This window comes from Truncatella angustata, assembly GCF_020726525.1.
Source record: "Truncatella angustata strain MPI-SDFR-AT-0073 chromosome Unknown BKA67scaffold_1, whole genome shotgun sequence".
NCBI lineage: Eukaryota > Fungi > Ascomycota > Sordariomycetes > Amphisphaeriales > Sporocadaceae > Truncatella > Truncatella angustata.
In genome coordinates, this window is record NW_025763381.1 from 4,711,901 (window position 1) to 4,730,927 (window position 19,027).

The 19,027-nt window shown below is 50.0% G+C and overlaps 11 protein-coding genes across 11 annotated transcripts; 4 read left to right on the plus strand and 7 right to left on the minus strand.

Moving 5' to 3' along the window:
• Nucleotides 1-86: 86 nt before the first annotated feature.
• On the minus strand, nt 87-2,053 carry BKA67DRAFT_589846 (acyl transferase/acyl hydrolase/lysophospholipase; the record flags this gene model as incomplete). Its single annotated transcript, XM_046104513.1, has 4 exons — nt 87-842; nt 895-1,720; nt 1,790-1,920; nt 1,976-2,053. The coding sequence occupies 4 exons, from the start codon at nt 2,051-2,053 to the stop codon at nt 87-89; spliced, it is 1,791 nt and encodes a 596-aa protein (XP_045964453.1).
• A 747-nt stretch (nt 2,054-2,800) lies between these two features.
• Nucleotides 2,801-4,122, minus strand: BKA67DRAFT_653513 (Leo1-like protein-domain-containing protein; the record flags this gene model as incomplete). Its single annotated transcript, XM_046106382.1, has 2 exons — nt 2,801-3,802; nt 3,862-4,122. 2 exons carry the CDS (start codon nt 4,120-4,122, stop codon nt 2,801-2,803), a joined length of 1,263 nt encoding a protein of 420 aa, XP_045964454.1.
• Nucleotides 4,123-4,511: 389 nt separating this feature from the next.
• On the plus strand, nt 4,512-7,255 carry BKA67DRAFT_547627 (Mob1/phocein). Its single transcript, XM_046101464.1, has 4 exons — nt 4,512-4,923; nt 5,678-6,036; nt 6,091-6,202; nt 6,256-7,255. The coding sequence occupies exons 1-4, from the start codon at nt 4,901-4,903 to the stop codon at nt 6,797-6,799; spliced, it is 1,038 nt and encodes a 345-aa protein (XP_045964455.1). The 5' UTR covers nt 4,512-4,900; the 3' UTR covers nt 6,800-7,255.
• Nucleotides 7,251-7,701, plus strand: BKA67DRAFT_547631 (uncharacterized protein). The gene has a single exon (XM_046101465.1). The coding sequence runs from the start codon at nt 7,389-7,391 to the stop codon at nt 7,587-7,589; it is 201 nt and encodes a 66-aa protein (XP_045964456.1). The 5' UTR covers nt 7,251-7,388; the 3' UTR covers nt 7,590-7,701.
• Nucleotides 7,702-7,978: 277 nt separating this feature from the next.
• Nucleotides 7,979-8,600, minus strand: BKA67DRAFT_653515 (uncharacterized protein; the record flags this gene model as incomplete). The annotated part of the gene is made up of 2 exons (XM_046106383.1): nt 7,979-8,233; nt 8,328-8,600. 2 exons carry the CDS (start codon nt 8,598-8,600, stop codon nt 7,979-7,981), a joined length of 528 nt encoding a protein of 175 aa, XP_045964457.1.
• A 754-nt stretch (nt 8,601-9,354) lies between these two features.
• On the minus strand, nt 9,355-9,758 carry BKA67DRAFT_510072 (ribosomal protein S28e; the record flags this gene model as incomplete). Its single annotated transcript, XM_046097297.1, has 3 exons — nt 9,355-9,416; nt 9,527-9,610; nt 9,698-9,758. 3 exons carry the CDS (start codon nt 9,756-9,758, stop codon nt 9,355-9,357), a joined length of 207 nt encoding a protein of 68 aa, XP_045964458.1.
• A 572-nt stretch (nt 9,759-10,330) lies between these two features.
• Nucleotides 10,331-11,174, minus strand: BKA67DRAFT_530432 (uncharacterized protein; the record flags this gene model as incomplete). Its single annotated transcript, XM_046099237.1, has 2 exons — nt 10,331-10,886; nt 10,942-11,174. 2 exons carry the CDS (start codon nt 11,172-11,174, stop codon nt 10,331-10,333), a joined length of 789 nt encoding a protein of 262 aa, XP_045964459.1.
• Nucleotides 11,175-11,448: 274 nt separating this feature from the next.
• On the minus strand, nt 11,449-13,411 carry BKA67DRAFT_48172 (Dynamitin-domain-containing protein). The gene is made up of 3 exons (XM_046096914.1): nt 13,161-13,411; nt 13,045-13,104; nt 11,449-12,991 (listed from the first exon to the last, which is right to left on the minus strand). The coding sequence occupies exons 1-3, from the start codon at nt 13,197-13,199 to the stop codon at nt 11,834-11,836; spliced, it is 1,257 nt and encodes a 418-aa protein (XP_045964460.1). The 5' UTR covers nt 13,200-13,411; the 3' UTR covers nt 11,449-11,833.
• On the plus strand, nt 13,116-13,748 carry BKA67DRAFT_47952 (uncharacterized protein). The gene has a single exon (XM_046096913.1). It carries the CDS (start codon nt 13,256-13,258, stop codon nt 13,577-13,579), a length of 324 nt encoding a protein of 107 aa, XP_045964461.1. The 5' UTR covers nt 13,116-13,255; the 3' UTR covers nt 13,580-13,748.
• A 218-nt stretch (nt 13,749-13,966) lies between these two features.
• Nucleotides 13,967-15,625, plus strand: BKA67DRAFT_653518 (RTC4-like domain-containing protein; the record flags this gene model as incomplete). The annotated part of the gene is made up of 1 exon (XM_046106384.1): nt 13,967-15,625. One exon carries the CDS (start codon nt 13,967-13,969, stop codon nt 15,623-15,625), a length of 1,659 nt encoding a protein of 552 aa, XP_045964462.1.
• Nucleotides 15,626-18,112: 2,487 nt separating this feature from the next.
• On the minus strand, nt 18,113-18,860 carry BKA67DRAFT_48280 (uncharacterized protein). Its single transcript, XM_046096915.1, has 2 exons — nt 18,529-18,860; nt 18,113-18,448 (listed from the first exon to the last, which is right to left on the minus strand). Exons 1-2 carry the CDS (start codon nt 18,722-18,724, stop codon nt 18,309-18,311), a joined length of 336 nt encoding a protein of 111 aa, XP_045964463.1. The 5' UTR covers nt 18,725-18,860; the 3' UTR covers nt 18,113-18,308.
• Nucleotides 18,861-19,027: the final 167 nt, after the last annotated feature.

The following is a 19,027-nucleotide window of genomic DNA, read 5'->3' on the forward strand; positions in this document are numbered from 1 at the left end:
TTCATTGGCCCGCGGACGAGGTCCGCGCCGTGTCTCTTGATCTTGCTCGAGAGGAAATCAGCAAAGGGGCGGGGTCGGGGCGATTTCTAGTCAAACCCGCTTGTCCCAGTCATTGTATCACGCCTTTCGTGTGTCGAAGTGAGTGTCGCCTCAGGGAGTGGCCGCTGAGGGAGACTGTCTGCACTGACACTGGCCTTCCTACGTAGCCCGCCGGCCTTGAGCGACCGGACCCGCTGATAAGTTCTCTCAATCTCGAATTCGATGGCACAACGAATGCGCAGGGCGCAGACAGCAGGCCAAACACTGCGTTCACCTCGAAGGATCCAATACTCTAGGGTTTCTCTCGTGGGTGTCTCAAGCAGACGGACAAAGTCTGACGTTGTCACCTTGGGCACAAACGTCATGGTTGCTCCTGGGATCTCTTCATCAACCAGGAAGCGTCTTATGCTAGCGGGCAGTAACCCCAGTGTGTCAAGCTGTCTTAACCTGTGGCGAGTCTCTAGACCTACTATTCGGATAATATTTCCTGTAATTTGATGCCGCCTGTGTCGTGCTGCGAACAGTGATGGTCCATGCATATCGGATTCCAAGAAGGGGATCAAATAGGGCCGGGCCTGTGAAACTATAAAATGGTTGACGTTAAAAAGCTGTGCAATCCGGGCCAGCGGGCTTGTGCGAGCTTTATTTGCTGCAGACGATGACGAAGTGTAGTGCTTGAAGCTATGTGCTGGTGCCCAAGGGACGATACTCCCGTCAACATCTTTGCACAAGACTGTTGTCCCCCGACTTCCGTAAAGTGAAGGAGTGGAGGCATTCGAAGCCACGGCGGCAGTCCATATGAGCTGACGTGTTGTTAGCGGGCTAGGACATGCTCATCATGATTGCAGGACCTACCACATTGGGTGCTGTGACATAGTTGAGCAAGGTGGGAACTCCACCCTGGCCTTCTGTCGCAACTGTGATGTTCAAAACTCTTTTGCTGCGATTGAACGCCTCTTCAAAAGTCAAGTCACCAACATTGGCTTTGACACACTCTTCCAAGACCTTGACATCCAGGAAGTACCCTTCCTTCCAGAACCTTTTCACGCGGCGCAACAATGTTTCCCAACCATATTCAACAGTCTGCTTTCCCGTCTGTTGCCCATGATGTGCATGTGCCTCGAAGGCGGAGAGATCGATGCCCTCACCGTTGAGAATCCTAGGTAGTTCATCCTCGGTGTGGATCGCGACCAGGCTAGCGATTAACGCGCCAGTGGCTGTGCCCGTGATAATGCGTGGTAGAAGTCCTCGAAGGAACAACGCCTTCACGACTCCCAGGTGGCAAAGACCGAAGATGGCGCCGCCTTGCAAGACCAATGTGGTTCGTCCAAAGGCCTGCCTTGCATCATGTAGGAAGTTCAGCTTGCGCTGGGTGGATATGCTTGGCTGGGGTGGTTCACTGCTGTCCAGGATAGGAGCAGTTGCGGGAGCCGCGTCGGCGTTGATGTCATCGATAGACTCGACGACCTGTGCTATATATTCTTCTACCAGGTATTTTGTGCCTGCAAACGCCCGATTGTATAGCTTCGGGGAAGTGATATTGCCGAGGTTACGGACGAGTCCAGCTCGGACAAGATCGATCAGTGCTTGTATGTTTCTTTCTTGGCCAGCGGCGCTCAAGGACTCGAGGCGTCGGTGAATCAACGCCCAGTCGTAGCACTTGGAGGAGGGGTCGTTGCGCCTGACGATGGGAACAGAGTTAGCGACGATGGCAGCAGAGTAACATCTCACAAGTACTAGATAGACAGACCATAGATTCAGCTGCTTGATATTGTCCAAATGAAGCGCGGCATGCTCCCATTCCTCGTAGACCTCAGCATTTCGCAACGCATCGAGCCAATCGTCTAGGGGCCCTTTCGATTTCAACCAACCACTGAATTTCTGCACATCTCATCAGCTTCGAGATGAGCGGACCATGTGGGCATATGAAGCTTACCTTGAACCAAAACAACACCACTTCAAGCAACAAGGAGAAGACTGCCCATAAGATCCCAACCGCGCCTGAAGTTGCCATATTTCAGACTAGAGCAAGCGCATGCGCGAAAGAAACCATAGAAGGCTGTGGATTTGAGGTCTGACCGGTGCTAACACATGCAGGATCGTCATGTGCCATGGTAGAAATTCAGCACTTGATGATGTTCCAAAAAGCAATGGTGTATCAAGCACCGAAAACTGACGTGTTAACATGGACTAGCACATAGAGGGCACATAGAAAGCACTGCATACGCGCTGTAGAGCTATTGATGGTCTTGGATATACCGGAAGGCAACGGTAATCGTCCACACAAGCCGACGACTTTGTTCCAGCGCGACACTTTCCTGACAAAAGGGGGCAGGTCAAGTTTGCATGTGAAAGTGCAAGCTCAAAGCTAACCTGAAGGTTACGGAGTTCCCTCCAAAAGCTATCCCTGTTTCCCCACGGTGGGGGTGCTATGTAGCCTCTAACTTACTAACCTAGGTTATGTAATCCTCAGCCAGCACTTCCAGTATTTGAGCTTTAAGGAAACAGCTCCCGCAGGTGGCATGGTGTATACGGTCCGAGAGAGAACTGAGATGTTGGCGGCAACCTGTCAGAAGCGCTCAGAGATCCATAAGTATCCTAATGTACATATTCATCCTATTTCGTTCTCTAGAGCGCCTTGCCGCCAATGCCACGCACCAGAAGTCCTAAATGGGTTTCGCCATCCAAGCCAGAAACCCTGTAATTAGCTAAGTAAAACAGCACATGTACAAAGTGATTGCGTTGACAAGATATCGTCCGCTCACTCCTCGTCGTCATCGTCATCGTCGTCGTCCACGATGTGGCGTCTACGGTTCCGAGCGGCCGGTGCGTCGAGGTCATCTAAATCGGCATCGGCATCGGCATCCTCGTCCTCGGGCTCTGCAGCCCTTGGCCGCTTCTTACGAGGTCTTTCTTCCTCTTCGTCTTCATCGTCGAGGATGTCCTCCTCGTCATCCTCCTCCGCAACACTCTCTTCATCATCACTGGCAGCGATGAAGTCATCTTCAAGATCGTAGTCTTCGTTGCGGCCGCGTCCAGCAGGAAGGTCATCGTCAGAATCGTATTCTGGGCGACGCTTCTTGGGGCGCGACGCACCAGGTTGTCCCCTCTTTCGCGGACCACCAACACCCCTTCTCCCGCCTTCGAGGTCACCAATTGACAGTCCACCGCTCCGGTAGCCTGAAGTGCGATTGTCCAGTCTGGAAGCTGCATTTTCTCTCCTGCGCTGAGCCTTCATTCGTTCTTTCTCAGCCAACTCGGCTTCCTTGCGCTGTAACTCTGGGTCTATCGTCGCGGTAAAGATGTTATCTGCACTCTTGAGCTTGTTACGAGCCACTGCTTGCATACGACTTGCTAGCATAGCCACAGCATCATCCTGCATGTTTCTGTTTGGTAAGACAGTATATTGCTCTGATACGTGGCCCATAGTGACGAGGAGATTGCTCGCCAGGTGAGCTGCTGCTGCGTAATAGTGCGCATCCTGGACTTCTGAGTAGGGCTTGTCGCCTGGGGGAGCGAGCATCTTCCTCTGGACCTCATAGTGTTCACCTCCTACTGATAGAGTAATCGAACCGTCACTCCATCTGTGCACCAGCGCATTGCTCTTGAGCTTTCCCGTGTCGGGGTCTCTTTGATATCGAATGATGTTCTTGGGCTGGTCGCTTCTGATGTTCTCTTGGTCCCATTGGGTCGGCTCGAAGGTGTTGGGATCGTACTCCTCCGCTGCAAGTCGGAGAAAGTTGGGAGGCCTCAAAGATTGTAGCTGGGATCCCGTTAGTTTCGTGCGCATCAATGTGTAGCCATTTTCAATGCCGGACATACTTTACCGTCCTTGGTTTTGGGAGCTCGGTGGCGGTACAGCGGCTGGGGCAAGACATTGATGTTTTTGACCTCTACGTCCTGCTCATCCACATCCATGTCATTGTCGTATCGTTGCTCGCGATCGTCTCTTTCGGAAGCTAAGTCCCCGTCACTCAGCACACGCTCGTTGTCTGACTGGAGCTCGGCATCGTCGCCGGCGTCGCCAAAGAGATCATCGACATCGTCGCCGGCAACATCTACGTGATCGTCCGAGTCGGACATTGTGATGGAGTGGGTATGTCAAGGTGTTCCGTTGACGGAGGTAGCAACAGTAAAAATGCTGACGAAAGATGGACAGAACTGTTTACGGGCGCGTTGTCGCGTTCAGAGCTTCTGTTTGAGCTTAGACACTTGCAAAAGGTCCAAATCTGGAGGCCTTGGCAGCTGGAAAAGGCTGAGATTCAGAGAGCAGCCTCGCTGGAATCGTTGTGGTCTGGGCTTTTAGCGGCCAAGTTAGTGGCCCAGCCGCTCCCAGAACCGGGGATATTCCATACAAGGGTCTCTAGGTCTCTTTGGGGAACGTAGAGCCTGAGGGAACATGAGACTATCGTTAAGGGTGTCTATGACGGTGGACTTGGTCCGTATCCATTGCAACGGCTGTTTGAACGGCAAGCATGTCTAGACCTGTATTTTATGTGACTAGTAATTGTCCTTTTTGGCAGGTTCGGGCACTGATTCTCTGCTTCAAATAACCCCTGGCTCGTGCACCATGTGGACCAAAGCAGTTAGCGGCTTTGTTGATACCTCCTTTCCCTCTTCACCCTGACGTTTGAGCTTTCAAGATCGCCTCGGACTCGCAATATCACATTCTGTTCACCCTGTCAACTACTCGTCGCCTCTTTCGACTGCCTCTTGTAAATCCCTGACTTGAGTAATCGGCGAGGTGGTGATATATCCAGCCTGTCGCCGTGTTCAAAGCCTTCACCAATCTCGTACCGGTCTTGCCTCGTTAGCCCCTCGCTCAGCGTGCATCTGGCCTCGTGCGCCCATACTTGCGACCATGTCGAACCTTTTCTCGGGAATGTAAGCATCATACTGTTTCACAATTCTTTCTTTATAATCTGCATGAGATTTGCCAGTCAGGTGATGCCAGTCGCTCATCCTTATGCTCATGCAACTCGGCAACGGGTGATGCTGCGTTAGGCTTCAAGTGAGGCTCGCCACCGACTTTGGACCCGATGCATACACTCTGCAACTGCAGCCGAGACCGCTCTGGATTTCTGTCTCTGATACCATCAGAATTGCTCTCCAAGTATTGGGGGTTAACTCTGCCGACCATAGCGGGGTAGTTGGTGTGTATTTATAGTGGGAATGAAAGAAGTTATTGGTGCGGTCAAGGGATGATAGGCGACAGCAACTACGTGCTGTGCTACTTCTACCTGCATATCTATTTTGGATCTGGACATCTCGACCGCACGGTAGAGTTGAAAACTCTCAGTAATTCCCGCGCATCTGGTCAGCTTTACGAAACCTCAATTGCCACTGATAATATCAGCCAGTCCAGACAATATCTGTGCCCTTGCAGTGGTACGCAGCAAATATCTTCTGAATGTCCCGGGCCTACCAGACTGGTCTCATGAGAAGCTCTCTTTGGCATGTCGTGCCAGGCAAACGTGCTACAGACAGTCAAAGTGTACAAGATGCTACACAATTTTGCCAATCGATGGAGTCAAGCGACCTTCTTAATTTGGTTGTGTTTTCTATACCTATATGAGACACTTTTTAATACGCACGCCAAAAAAAAAAAAAAAACCACATGCTGATATATATCGTGTAGTAACGCCCGCTTTAGAGGGACGGCGGCTAAAGCCCCAGGTCAGAAGAGCCCGGTTACAACCAGCAGTGGCCAACCTAGCTCTCCTACCACTGCCTCTCATCAAGGCAGCCAATCATCTAGCAGTCTTGCAGCTCCAAAGATTCCTCCGCTTCCAAGCTCACCATCCTTAGCTATGGACGATTCCGCGTTGGCCTCCTCCGGGTCGAGTGGCGACGCAGTTCTCAACTCGTACCATCTCCCTCGGCCATATCCTCTGTGGTTGAACCCTTCGTACGCCAAGCACATTGTCAAGGGTAACTTCATGACTTTGAGTGCAAGGCCGAAGACCGTCGATCAAGGAGAATGGATCGCTCACCAAGGTATGGAAACTGCCTCGTTCCCGATACTGAACTCAGGGCTGATTATTATCTTAGTCGTCGAGCACTATCGCAATCTATGGCATTTTGTGCGAGTCATACATGAGAAAGAGGAGGACGGCAACACTATTTGCAATGCTACAACTTGCCCGAGGATGTCTGCTGGGGCGTGAGTCGAAGCTGGTGATGGAACCTGTGCTTTTCACCGCTAACTTTCCCTAGGAACCATTCCTTTACCTGGCTCAACTTCAAGAAAGAGCCCGTCGAGCTTCCTGCTTACGAATATATCACTCTGATGCAACGTTGGATTTCCGGCAAGATCGATGATGGAAACATCTTCACAACAGATTCCAACGGCGTTTCCTTCGCCCACAACCCCCAGATTACAACGTCCCCTCTCTCACAGTTGAGCAGTCCTGGGGACCGTGACTGGGTTGGGAAGAGAAGCGGATTCCCCGAGAACTTCCTGGAGGTCTGCCAGACCATTTTCCGACAAATGTTTCGGGTCTATGCTCATCTTTACTGGGCCCATTTTGTCGATCCCTTCTACCACCTGAACCTTGAGAAACAGCTGAACAGTTGCTTCTCCCACTTCGTGCTTACGGCTTGCGCATTGGACATGCTAAAGCCTCAAGAGCTTGAACCAATGCAACCACTGATTGATCTCTGGGCAGCCAATGGCACTTTTCCTCCTGGCTCCAAGGCCTATGATTACGCAAATCATAAGGCTGGCGACAGATTATTGCAGCTCAGCAATGTTGCCTAGACTGTAGCATCTGGAACTTGGCAGAACAGCGAGCCGATTACTCGAGGTCGTTCAACGTTTTACTTAGCAACAGAGCCTACCCAAAGACCTGTGGACGGCCGCAGCATTGGCGAAAGCTGGGGCACCAAGGCCTATGCGCACAATCTCTGAGGACATCTGGTGACTCATTGGAAATATATATGAGCATGTGTCCCCCGTCAGAATTCATCTAGAGTTGCTTTCGCCTTTACTCAGGACAGCATAGCGAGAGTACTGACAATCGCGTTCACATCAAGCGACGCACTATTCAGATATTTGTAGCTGGAATAGAGGCATTAGGACAATTTACTCGAGAAATTAAGTGCATATAGAAATTCGAGAACTCTGTTCTATGTCGACGAGTTTGCGTAGTGATCGGTCGTAACTCATCCGCTATTGGCGGCGTGTCACAATTGTGCAATCAACATGAAGTATGTGTGACAATTTGTATGGTAGATTTTTACACCCAGGATAGTATTTGTCCCGCACCCAAAGTTTCCTAGAAACCGCCCCACGCTCGGCCTCCCCTCCCGCTCCCTCCAAAAAGAACTCCAGATATTAATTGCTTCAAATGCAGGATGTTGAGGTTTTTGCGATAACCGAGCAGCCTGTCAGCATATTCGGGGACTTAGTTACCATGAACCAGACCATGTCAGAATGGACACTATCACACGAAAAAAATCCGAACTTCCAGCGGTGTTGGAGGCTGCAGAACTGCGGTGATTGCTTAAGCAAGGAAAAGGATTGTAGTTGGTGTCCACTCGTACGTTGAAATCCCTTCTCCCGTGAGGCTATCTGTCAAGGCCTCAATTTATTTTCCAATTTTATTTTTTCTTTCTTTTTTTCTTCTTCTTCTTTTTTTTTTTTTTTTTTTTTTTTTTTTTGGTCCGGAAGGAAGAACAATAAGGAGAGGAGGGGAGAGAAGAGAAAGAGAGCAACTCGTTTCGCTTGTATACTCCGCCCAGTCATGCATCTTAAGGCGATGAGTTTCGTTGGTCATGGAGGCATACCAAAACCGCAGCGCTGATAACGCCCACTCCAGTCTTGGACTTGCGTCCCCAACCCTTATAATCTGCATTTTTTGAAGCCAGCCTGGGATGGCGATGACACATGCCCACACTGGGCGGAGCGGTGGGAGATCCGGACACGGCCTCTTGGGTGTCACGTGTCGACTATTACAACGCTCACGTCGATCGTGAGCATTGTAGGGACTGTGGCGTTCCTTTCGCTCCTGTTCATATTGGTTTTGGTGGTGAACAAGATTGTTCGGTTCACGAGGACAGGTGGGCTCCAGAGGTATAGGGACATGGCACAGGAGATATTGAACAAAATTGTGGGCGCTACGAAGGGTGCGAAGAATGGTGCCAGATGCGACGTTGAAAATGATGCACGCAATGAAGCGGCACCGCTGCTGTCCTAATGGGACCAAACAATCGCACAATGCAAGCAAAATCAACCAAATGTTTATTGAGATCATTACGATAAGTGTTAGGGTTCAGCCAGAGCTAACTGGAGGAATAATTGCAACTTCATCGCCTTCTTTGATCACGACCTGGTTGGGATCTTCGGAATTTGTGGGAAAGTCGACATATTCAAGATTGACAGTCACAAGGGAGGATTCAAGAACTTTTGCCTTGATGCCCTTATATTTCTCTTCCAAGGTATCAAAGAGTTTACTGACGGGCAACGGCGCTGGGAAAGCTTCAAGGTTTTTGGCTGTGAAGGTTTCGGCACTTGCGAAGTACAGGACGTTGAAGTGTCCCAGTGGGGGCTTGGGCACCATTATGTGTGCTTTGTGCAAAAAGTTAATAAATAAATAATTGCGTGTACTAGAAAGATTGACTGTTAGCTTGTTGCTTCATGATGAGAGTGCAAAAACTGTCAGTTTGAGAGGGGTTGCGTCAGAGATCTTGGTGATAAATGATACATCATGTGATCAGGTAATACATGCTTTTAATTACATCATAGCAACAGAGGAAGCGAGAAGTGAGAAGTGACTTACCAGAGCAGTAGCTGTTGTATTGTGATGTGATTCTCTCAAACGAAGTTGAGAAGTGGAAGAGAGTTGTTGGAGAAAACTTGAAGAAAATGTAGAAATGATAGCTAGATAAAGTCAAGTCAGGTGACCCACAATGCAAAACTTGGGTGGGCTCCGAGACAGTGTAACACGCTTGGTCAAGTTAGTAGCGGATTGCTTCCTCGATGTTGAAGACAAGAATGACGGGCCAAATGCTTTTCGTTTGAGGCTAGCGACAGAGGCCGTATAAAACACGTCGAAACAATATCACCGCGCAAAGGATGGGTGGGCTTGGGGTGTGAAACCTTCTGGCATTAAAACAGCAGAATTTCCCAAGCCCAAGTGACTCCTCTAGCATAAGAGAAATCCGAATGCGCAGTACGATAGCCCTTCTGTCATGATGTTGTGACAGTATTTTCCGAAGCCTGTTGACCAAATGCTTATTGTGCCATGTCTCCAACGCCGCTCATCGCCATCGTCATCCATCATCCCTTCAGAATCCAGCAACTCGTTTCCTGGTTTATCGGAGTCTTCTGGCCTCACGCTCGGACTCGAGAAGGCACAGGATGTCGTCCTCACGGACTATGAAATCGCACAAAGTTAGTGTTATGATCCCTCCAAATAGTATATTTCGACAAGGCGGAGTTCGGTTGGTGTGTTCGTGAATTCAACCGCAGGAAATCAAATCGTACCTGGTCCCTTGACGTTACGGATGATAGAACGGGTCTGGTCGTCCATGAACTCGACGCGGACCTGGGTGACACCACCACGGGAACCTGGTAACATCGTCAGCTGGCAGTCCTCCTTTCCTCGCGCGCCCCAAGAAAAATCCCATCATTGCGCGTGGATCTGTGGTTTCGTACCGGTACGGCCAAGGACACGGGTGACCTTGACGAGCTTGACGGGCTGCTTAGCGGAATCCATCTTGTCGATAGAGATGTGTGATCGAAGACGAATTCGGAGGGAATGTGTATATGTCGGAGGCTGGTCTGCGCGAGAGAGTCGTCAAGGTTGAGGATATCGCGAATTGGGAAGTGGGTAGACCAGGCGAATTGCAGCTAGGTATTTTTGCATTCACCAGAATTTCGTGCGGAAGGTGCGAAAAAATGCCCCGCCAATCGTAGCGTGCAGATATGACTCCAGCTGGCGGCTGGCAGTCAGCTGTGGGTCAGGACATGCGCCCCAAGAACTGAGCGCTCCGCTAAGAATAGTTTGATCTGAGCGTGGTGAGTAAATAGCATGAGACATCACGTCTTATAACTAACGACTCTCCCCAGCGAGATTCAGAAAAACTGACGATTAACTCGCCCTGCAGAGGAGTTCCACCACAGAGTTTCTAAGCACCTTTTAAGTCTGCCCATCGGTCAATGGTAACTCACTTCACCGAATCTAAGGGTGGTAACTACTGATGAGGCATGCCGACTGTCTCAAATATTGTTGTGCTATTTGTCCATTACAGTAGTCTACAATGATGCCTGTCCAGGGAACAGCATTATCTACTTCATCAGCGGCGTTGATGAAGGCAATTCAAACCTTTGACGTGGACTGTCCATTTCATGCACCACATGAGGCCCTGCACTGCTTAGCTCACTCGGATACTTTCGCGGCGAGGGTGTTGGTCGATTATAAGGGCTGTTTTCCAGTTCTACCGCATTCTTGGTGTTTTTGCTTCTCCTTTTGAATATAAACCACACGAGTCCGAAAAGCAAAAGCGCCCCCAGAGCGACACCAACACCTATCCCTGCTTTGGCCCCTGTAGACAGGTCTCCGCTCGCCGTTGGGCTACTTTGTGGCGACGATGTATAGCTCGACGTTGAACTAGGTAAGGTGGCCGTAGAACTTGGTATCGCTGTATTTGAACCCGAAGAAGTAGTCGTGCTTTCCAAATCTGAACTCGCGAATCGTACTCGTATAGAATGCGCATTCATACCGTTCGTGACGCTAGTCACGAGAGTTGGTTTCTGCGCGCTGTTCACATCCGTTACTGTCATGGTTATGTTGCGTCCAATTGCACTGGTACACTTGAAAAATCCGCCATCACACGAATAACCACTACACGAGAGATCCTTGGTTAGCAGTTATTGGGTAGCAGAGAGCAGATACATACTTGGGACAGCAGTCGTATACTGTCTCGCCTGGGATCAATATGCTTGTCGGTGCACACGCGCTGGAATAACCGTTCGGGCACTGAGCTGGCGAGACTGTTGCGCCGTATGCCACAGGGAAACATCCCGTGTCGTAGGGATTACCGATGATAAGCCCTGGGTTGTAATCGCCTGGCGGAGTCGTGACCCAGGTTTGCGTGAAGCACGATGACGGCACCGCTATAGAGGATAACATGTCCGTTGCTGCGATTCCTTCTGATGATGAAACGATGAGGCAGGCTTAATGATGCGTAAATCAATAGCAATCGTGTGCATAGACACGACGGAAAACAAGGAACGCAGACGTTCTCCCAGAAATCACAAAATTACCACGTGAGAAACGGACGAGACCCCGGCAGGAGGAGCGGTATTGCGCGCGGTAACGGACACCCACATCTCCGAATGTTGATGTTGCGAATGGCAGATGGCATCTGCGCAGCCAATTTTCCGTTCACTTGGCGCTTGTCGCCTTTTGGTTCCCAGTTTCATAGTCAAACAGGAGAGGCTGAGTAGCTTGGCAGAATCCTTCCGGTTATGATTGCCAGAAAGTTATTAGAATAGCAAGGCGCAACAGCAGCTTTCAAAGCACGGACGGTGCCGCATATGTTTTCAACCAATTACCGTCGTTGACGGACTTTGTAAAGCATGGGTATTGAGCAAGTCGGCAGGCAAAGATCTTTTTTTGTTCTTGACATCAAGCGAGTGCAGAAGGTTAGGGCCGGCATATGGAACAAATCCAATGACAGGATTAGAAGTGATGGTAAGTAGATAAGTAAGTTTTTGCAGCATTAGAGATTCGATTTTGGGGTATTAGAACATTAAACATCACCACTACGATCCAGGCGCTCCAGGGTCCTAGGTCAGTTTGGCTATTCTTGCCTCCAGCTCCTGAACCCATTGTTCAATCACACTCTTGTTGGTTTCCATGGACTGGTCACTTTCCTTCATCGCGCCTTCGATATTCATGAGGCCTTGCCTCCACTGGTTAATGTCTGTAGCCATCTCACTCTGGTTTCTCTCGATGTGGTCCAGAGCCTCACTGGCCGTAGCAGCGTTTTCATGTAAAGTCCTTAGGGAACGCAGTCGATCCAGTAAAGGCGGCAATAGAGGTGCCAGGCTTTCGATAGCTGGCAGTGTTCCATAAAGTGCATTGATCTTCGCCGTTTGCTCGTCAGAAGGCTCAGAGTCCTGGACTCCTGACGCTTCCAGCGATTCCTGGGCAGCCTTTGCAGCTTTCCTTGCCTTTTCCAATTGTTCGGCATCTTTAGTCAATTCCCTCACGCGGCGACTGATGCTGTCGAGCGATGATGTAGATGCTTCGGCAAGGACAGTAAGTTGTTTCTGTAGGTGATCCAGAGTTGGGACAACAGCCCGGGGCAGTCGATCTCCGTCCAAACCTGGCATGGCTGCTGCAGTTACTCCAATTGCTGTCTCGATCTGTACCAGCCGATGGTCAAAATCTACTGCTTTCGCTAGAGCGTGGCTTTGCTCGTATTCCGGGGCGTATGTGACTGTATAAGTGGCGTTATCGACTAGATCAAGACGATCATCGGAGCCGTTGGCAGCCGGGATTCTGGGGGCAGGCCTAGTCGTGGTTCTGTTTCTGGGGACGACTGTCATTTCATCCAGTGCCTCACTTAAAGAAGTGAAGTCTTCGCTCAGCATTACACTTGCTCCCGATGACTCGGCATTTCGTTTAGCATATTCGTCCTTGGCCTCTTCGACCTCGCGCTTTAGTCGGGCGATCTTGCGCTGTAGGTCTTCACCATCCTCTTCGTCACTAAGATCACCAATTTGCGTAGTACCATCCTCCAAGACCCTTTGCCTCCTGCTGGAAGCCCTGTACGATTTTCGCTTGCCATCGAGGCGGTCCGAGAAGTCTGCTTGGCTTGCGTCTACTTTGGCAGGTAAAAAGCGTGATCGTGCCTCATCGACTCTTAGTTTTGAGCGCGAGATGCCAGGAGAATCGTCATCTTCGTCGTCGAAGTCGAAGTCGGACTGCGCCGTGGCTGTCTACGCTTTGGTTAATGCTGATTCCGTGAGCTGATTTCTTGAGAATAACTGACTGGCACAGTAGAGTTGTCATCGGTGAGATCTGGAGTCTCATAGATATCCGGAGCAGTGTCCTGGAAATTGTTAGTCCACAATGCTAAGGGAAGCTCCTGAGGCTTGCGGGACGAACCAGATCTGGGAGAGCTGAGTATTTCCGATTCAGCGCCATGTTTGAACCGGATTCCTTCGAATTGCCGCCTGACACAAAGTGAGCTTCACCGGATCATGCAATTATCGGCGTTGTTCGTAAATGGTTATTCAATGTTCCTTGTTGTCTTTGTTAGATGCAGGGGTAGCTCCAAATTGGAGTGGCTTGTGCTGCTAAAGGCGCCGACGCGTGCCGACGGGTCCATTCAGACGCGTCTCATGTCATTAATTATTGCATTGCAGATTACGGCGGCTCATAAGCATATCTACATAGTTAAGAGCAAAGACTCCAAATTGGAAGATCGGGCCGGCCATCCCTTCGACGACCAATCTCAATCGTGTCTCCCATTTATCTTTCTCCGCTTATGTCATATCTGCTCATTGGTGTCACTTCTTTGCTGATGAGAACCTCTAAACTGAAGGCTTCTTGTCAAAGTTACATATGAGTCATCACGGACAGTTCCCTTTCTAAATCTTTATAAAACTGTGCCCAGAAGAGACCGCAGGTTAAGGTGTGAGCAATTATTTGTGCTCAAAGGACGTCACAACGCATCCAATGCAACGACAAAATTGAGTCGTACGTGAAAATTTACTACGTGGTCATAGATTCGTTACTTATTCACATAGCAACGTCAAAGAAAAGAGAGAAAGAAGGAAAGGAAAAAAAAGGGCGTGCTGAGGTCATTGCAGTGTATGCGCGATATTGATAAAGACTAGTCACTTCGCACATTGCATGGTGCTGGTGGCATTTACGCAAAACCAACTCGATCAACCAACCCGGAAGGTGCAATGGCTGATAAGAAACGCACCCTGGGGCTGTCCAAACTACAGCGTCCACCTAGACTCTTGGCTATCATCAGAGGACGCAGCGAAGACGAAGCGGCTTCGGACAGAAGTATGGCGGTGCATACCAACTCAAAATTCAAGGAGCCTGCGGCCATCGACGCACCACCCGTGTCGAGTGATGAGGATAATGATGACTATGAAGCATTACGTTGCAGAGACTCTTCGGACTCGGACGCTGAAAGGAACAGAAAAAGTACTACGGATATCAAGCCATATTTTGGGCCGGAGTCCAAACTGAATCCTCCATCATCTGCGCGCAGGAGAATTTCCACGCCCAGCAAGGAGCTTTCGCAAAAGGAGGAGGAAGCAAAAGAAGAACCGCAAGAAAATGTGCAGCCGAGCTCCGCGGGGTCAAAGCGATCGGCTGATAAGATGTTGGGGAAACACTTGATGGACTCAGACCTAGGCTTCACGAAGACGTCCTCGAAGAAGCTGAAGAGGACCTTTAGTGGCAAAGCATCTCAAAAGCCGGCACATAAGCCTACCAAAAAGCCTTTGAACTCCCGTGATACTTCTCCACCCCGGGGTCAGTTCCACAAGCCTCCGACCATTGACAGCCCTAGCCCTGTAAGGAGAAGGGCAAGCACAACTTTCAAGGACAACGCGATAGACTCATCACTCCTAAGTAGTCCTGTGAAGCGTAGACCCGCTAGGACGACAGCCCTCAACGGTTCGCCAGGGAAAGCATACATGGGCTTGACGCTGCCAGACTTGGACTTCACTGACAACTCCCCTCACACACGGCGGTCCTCTAAAGGAAAACAAGATGACATACAGCAACGTAAGAATAGCAAAGCTCTACGAGAAGACGACTTCCGGAGAGCAACATCGCCAGTAGGGGAATTCAAAAGCCATTTCCTGGACAGTATAGAAGACCTCAGGGACCTTTCAGACGACGTCTCCAAACCCATGCCAAGCACACAGCAAGTGGAACACGAATTTGGCAATGACCCCGATTCGGGTCTTAGCTCCTTGGACGATGCTATGTTTCCCAAAGACCCGCGATGTCCCATGTGCCATGAGCTGGTCGACCCGAAACTACTCAAAGAGTTCACGGCAAAAGGCAGGATGAATGTCAAGAAGCAGACCACGTTTTGTAGATTGCACAGGCGGAAAGAGGCAGAAGGCACGCGAAAGATGAAAGGCTATCCCAAGGTCGATTGGAATACGCTGGAACCGCGATTCGAGAAATATGATAAGTTGCTCAAGCGCATTCTGGAGGGTGAGCAACCCTCGTACTATGCCGCAGTGCTAGGTGGAAAGGTCGAAGCCGGTGAAAGTAGAACACTGCTTAAGGCAGAAGAGAATCTGATACCGGGTTACTATGGGCCAAGAGGTCTACGAGTAATGACTGACTACATTATGAGGACGTTTTCGGATACGTTGCGGAGGAGAACTATTGAAGATCGCTTGGTATCATCAAGAGGATATTCGGGGTATGTTCAGGCTGTACTAGTCCCTGAGTTGGCCGTCCACCTGATCATGGAGGACATGAATGTCAGCGAAGAAGGAGCACGCAACATCATGTCTGAGAGCAGCGATGTAGGTGAGCTCGTACATGAGGAGATGAGGGACGTTGTGTCGGATGAAGAGGAGCACTGAACGAACTAGCGGGCGCACTGTTGAAAGCTTTCGGTAAGCGAGATTCAGCAAGCATAATGTATAGACTATAAAGAGCTCCATTTGCTTTGGTCACTTTAGCTCTATCTCATACTGCAGCCAAGGGAGGCACTATCCTGGTGGTCATGTTGCAGGATGCATATGTGCAAGCGTAACGTGAATCAAATTACAATCTGAAACATCAAAAGTTATCTTTAGATGAATGTTACGAGTAAATAACATGAATTTTATGGTATGTATGCCGACTACCCAGAAGTCCATTTGACAGAGCAATCTTGTTAGGTGCAACGACTTTGGAATAATTTCATCTGTTGCGGGTCACGAAATTGATGGAAAACCAAGAAAATATGTCAGTGAATCAACGATTTTCTCAGCAGTTGGGGCTTAGCCAGCTCTCAAGGCAGAAAAACGAACTATAGTGTCTCTGAACGAGGTCAGTGTCACATAGGAAAGAATTAGCCGGTGTGCCAGATGTGTTGATATATTTGCGCATGGTGCAAAACCATCAGAATTGTCGCGAGGGAGTAACGCACCCTAGATAATGCACAGGCTCTGTTATGTTGTGGTCAGAATTCCCTTCATGATAAGTCGCACGTCAAATGAAGTCCTTTGTCATATATATTGTCCTCAGGGTCGCACTCGAATACTGTTTTCCAAGGCAAAGCGCGGCCAGCTTGTCAAAACTTCCTATTTAGGATACCGAAAGCCTGCATGCTAGTGTTGACGATAGTGTAACGGTGGGTGATAATGATTATCTGGTTCATTTGCACCATGGGTATTCAAGTCCTGACCTGTTTACTGATATGCCATCTGCCTGTCACATAAGACGCCCAATTCTCTCTGAACCATACCTAGGCAGGAGATGCACAGATTCTTGGGTGTATGGTCATGAACATAGCCATTTCGTTGAGCAGATACTCTCTCGGTCGAGGCTCAAAAGGAACAGCTGCAAGCGCAGACCCGTGACACCCCCGGAAAGGGGGGGGGGGGGGGGGGGGGGGGGGGGTCAACTTAGCTCCCCCCGACTGGAAATCGCGTGATGCGCAATGGCGCTTTTAGTTAGGCAATTCCATACCAAAGCTTACTATGTAACCTAGACTAGATCTTTATCGACCAAGATCGATGACCGCGGGGAAGTGAGCTGATCTGCATCGCTGAATTTATGGTTCAGAGCGGCAGAAGCGACTCATCGTGGGATCGACATTTGAACCAGAAAATGAGAACAAAATATTTGCCAAAAGGTCTTTGAGAGAACTGTCAAACCCGAAACTGTTTCAACTTTCGCCAAGGACGGCCTGAACGCGGCTCTCGGCGGGGATACATCTCCCATTGGAGCCAAATTTGCAACGCCTTGCTCAGGGGTGCCCTTGCCTGAATCTCAGGCGCCCCGCTGCAGTGGGTTCTGTGCTCCGGCAGCTAAAGAAGTGCAGAGATCAGCTCCTGGCCATTGCATAGTATAGCATGTCGAGGCGTCTTTGTGTATGATGAGGCTCTGGGTTCTGTCAAGACCATAGCCAGTTCGTTGCGGGCCGTACGATTCAAGTTTAGACGACTACTAGATGTACATAACGAATATGGTCGTAGAATAGAAATGCATCATCCGGCCAATTGACTCATTTTCGGAAAGAAAAAGATTTTAAGGTTTACCTGTCCACCAATTGTGACGGCTTCCAGCATGTTTGAGCTATCACTCCACGCAATCCCAGTTTCTGGCTCTGATCAAATCTGTTTCAGCTTTGGGGTTACTCACCTATCCTATCCTATCGTGCTAGACCACTAATTATATAGAACAGGACAGAGCAGAGATGGTCAATCTCTCTGCAAAACAACCGCACAATCATGAGTAAATAGTTTCAAGGGATGTTCCTGCCAATGCTCGTCATAAAAGGGGAAACAGAAGAAAAGTCAAGTTGATTCAGACAGGTCGCGCTGTCTTATTGTATGGCGGGTAGATTGATTCCATGCTGGCATTCTGTCGACTTGACACCGCGGTCCTGGTTCAAATTGCGGCTACATGTGCGCTTCTATCTTCTTTCTTGCCAGCGGTATAAAATTAGTCTTTGAAGTGACAACTGTGCTCATGGCGGTTTGCGTCAGCCATAACAAAAGCTTTATGCGACCTTGTGTGCTGTAAGCCCGAGTCCCAAGGCATGGGGCAGACCTAATAACGTCCCCCCGCTGAATACACTCATGTACGCAGTACTCCGTAGACAAAGCGCCTGCGCCTGCGCCTGCGCCTACATACCTTATCCCATCCGGGCTCAGCCCACACATGCGATTCGATGCGATGCGATGCGCTGGGCTGGGCTGGGCTGGGCTGTAGGGGGCCGTACGTACCCACCCGCGACTGTTAGCACGTCCTTCCCGCCACTACGGCGAGACCAGTGGCCTTTGGCCTCTCTGCCCTGTCGGTTGGATCCAATGGCACTACAGATGGTGCAGATGTAGAGCGTAGCAGTGGGTAATGTGGTGTATGTATCACTCCATCTTGCAAGCCCTCCACGATCACAACAGCAGCATCCTAGTCACACTACCTTGCCTACCTTTATTGGCAGACAGACCAGAATACACTCCCACACCCGGCCTGGAGGACATATCCATATCCCTACAGTAGCTACGCAGCGCATACCCCACGAAACAGCGCACATCTCTACAAACGCATCATCTACTCCGTACATACACTCGGCCGACTCAAGCTCAATCTGTGACCAACCCAACCCAACCCAACCCAAACGAGACGAGAAGAGGCGCGACGCGACGACCAGCAAAGAAAGCATCTACCGAACCCAGAGCACAAGGTGATGACTTCACATTAGTCGGACGATCTCATGTTGATGGCGCCTCTCCACCGATAACTAAAACCACCGCCGTGGACCTGCGACGACAATGACGAGGGACGACGGCCATGGTCGCATCAGCTCGTTCGCGAGCTCGAGCAGCGGACATTCGAGTGCCACCGTGAGACCCAACGCTCCAGGCCGCTCGGCTTCTTTCACCGGTCCTGGTAAGAAGGCGGCGCCCAGGCCGCTCCGGACGACAAATGAAAACGGGAAACTGAGGTATGAATATAATTTCCCACATCTCTTGTGTTCTGGACGTAACGGGATGGTGATCGAATTGGATGCGCGTTTGTGGGTGGCAATGCGCTCAAGTGAGGCCGGTTGCTACTCCCACATTATAAGCATGAGCACTGGACAGTTGAGTTGAGTAAGGCAAAGCAAGGCAAAGCAAAGCAGAGCAGAGCAAAACAGAGCACCACATATTATGATTGAGCTAGTCGCGCTCTTGCGTTTTCATCCGAAACCTTGATGCAAAGTTGTCTCTAGGCTTTCTTGGAGGGGAAATGGATTGCGGTGCCATCTCATGGCGCCCGTTGCCTGGCCT